Raw genomic sequence first — 1,009 nt, 5'->3', positions numbered from 1 at the left:
AATTGTTAGTGTAAATATGCCTCCTCAACAACACTCGCCAAAAAAGGGAGGTATGGAGATGGTAATGGCCCTTACCCACATGTGAGCAAGAATGTTGACTTCAAACATTTTTTCAATCTGGTGGTCCTGAGTCGAGAGCAGGTCGGCAGCTGTAATCACACCAGCGTTATTCACCAGGATGGAGATATCCCCAATGTCCTTTTTCACCTTTTGGACAGAAAAAACCCAGAATAGTGCATGTTATTTGTTATCAACAAAATGCAAGGCTGTGGGAGACGAGCGACAATGTAATTCTTAACGTTGTTTCTTTTAAGGAGAAGAAGATTGCACTACGTTTCCAGGTGTGGTAGGAACCGTGCAGTAGTACCATGAAATATGGTTTAAAGCTGATGCGTCTCCCTTAATTACTGCCAGCATTTACAGCCTTCCACACACTGCCCACAGACACAGCATTTGCACTGCGTAGTCACAGTTGGGACTATGGGCGTGCAGACTGTTTTGAGCCAGCTGGACCATATCCTTTACACTACAATGTTTCAAATGTCTCCAGTGTTGTCTGTGTGCTGTTCAGGAAAGTAAAAGGCAGAAGTTCCTTCAGGGGCTGGAAGTCTAAAGGGCAAACTTGGCATCGAGGTGATACGCTGGAGCCTCACAAAAGACGATGAGACTGGCTGCGATCTCAGAAATGCTACTTCACTCTCCGTACAAAAAGCAGCAAGAAGTGGGGAGATTCCAAGGGCTTGCATGACTTGTGCGCAATACCTCTTCTCTTGTTTTCCTAGCTTTTCTGACAACCGAGCACATTTGGGTAAGCCTTTGGACGTGCCCCTGCTCCCCTACCTTCTCTGCAGCGCTGTAGATTTCCTCCCTTTTGCTGCAGTCCACCACAAAGGCTTGAACAGTGGCTCCCAGCCTTTCGCATTCTGCTGCCGTGTCCTCGACGCCGTGCTGCAAGAGGCAGAAAAAAAAGCCACGCGTGCGCAACTGTACGCTGCCCACGTGTTGCTGC

At 48.0% G+C, this 1,009-nt stretch overlaps 1 protein-coding gene across 1 annotated transcript; it reads right to left on the bottom strand.

Annotated features, from left to right (window-relative positions):
* Positions 1-75: 75 nt before the first annotated feature.
* LOC104627390 (estradiol 17-beta-dehydrogenase 11-like) lies at positions 76-960 on the bottom strand (the record flags this gene model as incomplete). The annotated part of the gene is made up of 2 exons (XM_010295587.1): positions 76-207; positions 841-960. Coding segments are annotated over 2 exons (252 nt in total), but the record flags the coding sequence as incomplete, so codon positions are not given.
* Positions 961-1,009: the final 49 nt, after the last annotated feature.

The sequence above is a fragment of the Phaethon lepturus genome, unplaced genomic scaffold (genome assembly GCF_000687285.1).
Source record: "Phaethon lepturus isolate BGI_N335 unplaced genomic scaffold, ASM68728v1 C13497288, whole genome shotgun sequence".
Lineage (NCBI taxonomy): Eukaryota > Metazoa > Chordata > Aves > Phaethontiformes > Phaethontidae > Phaethon > Phaethon lepturus.
This window is presented reverse-complemented; position numbering and strand designations above follow the sequence as displayed.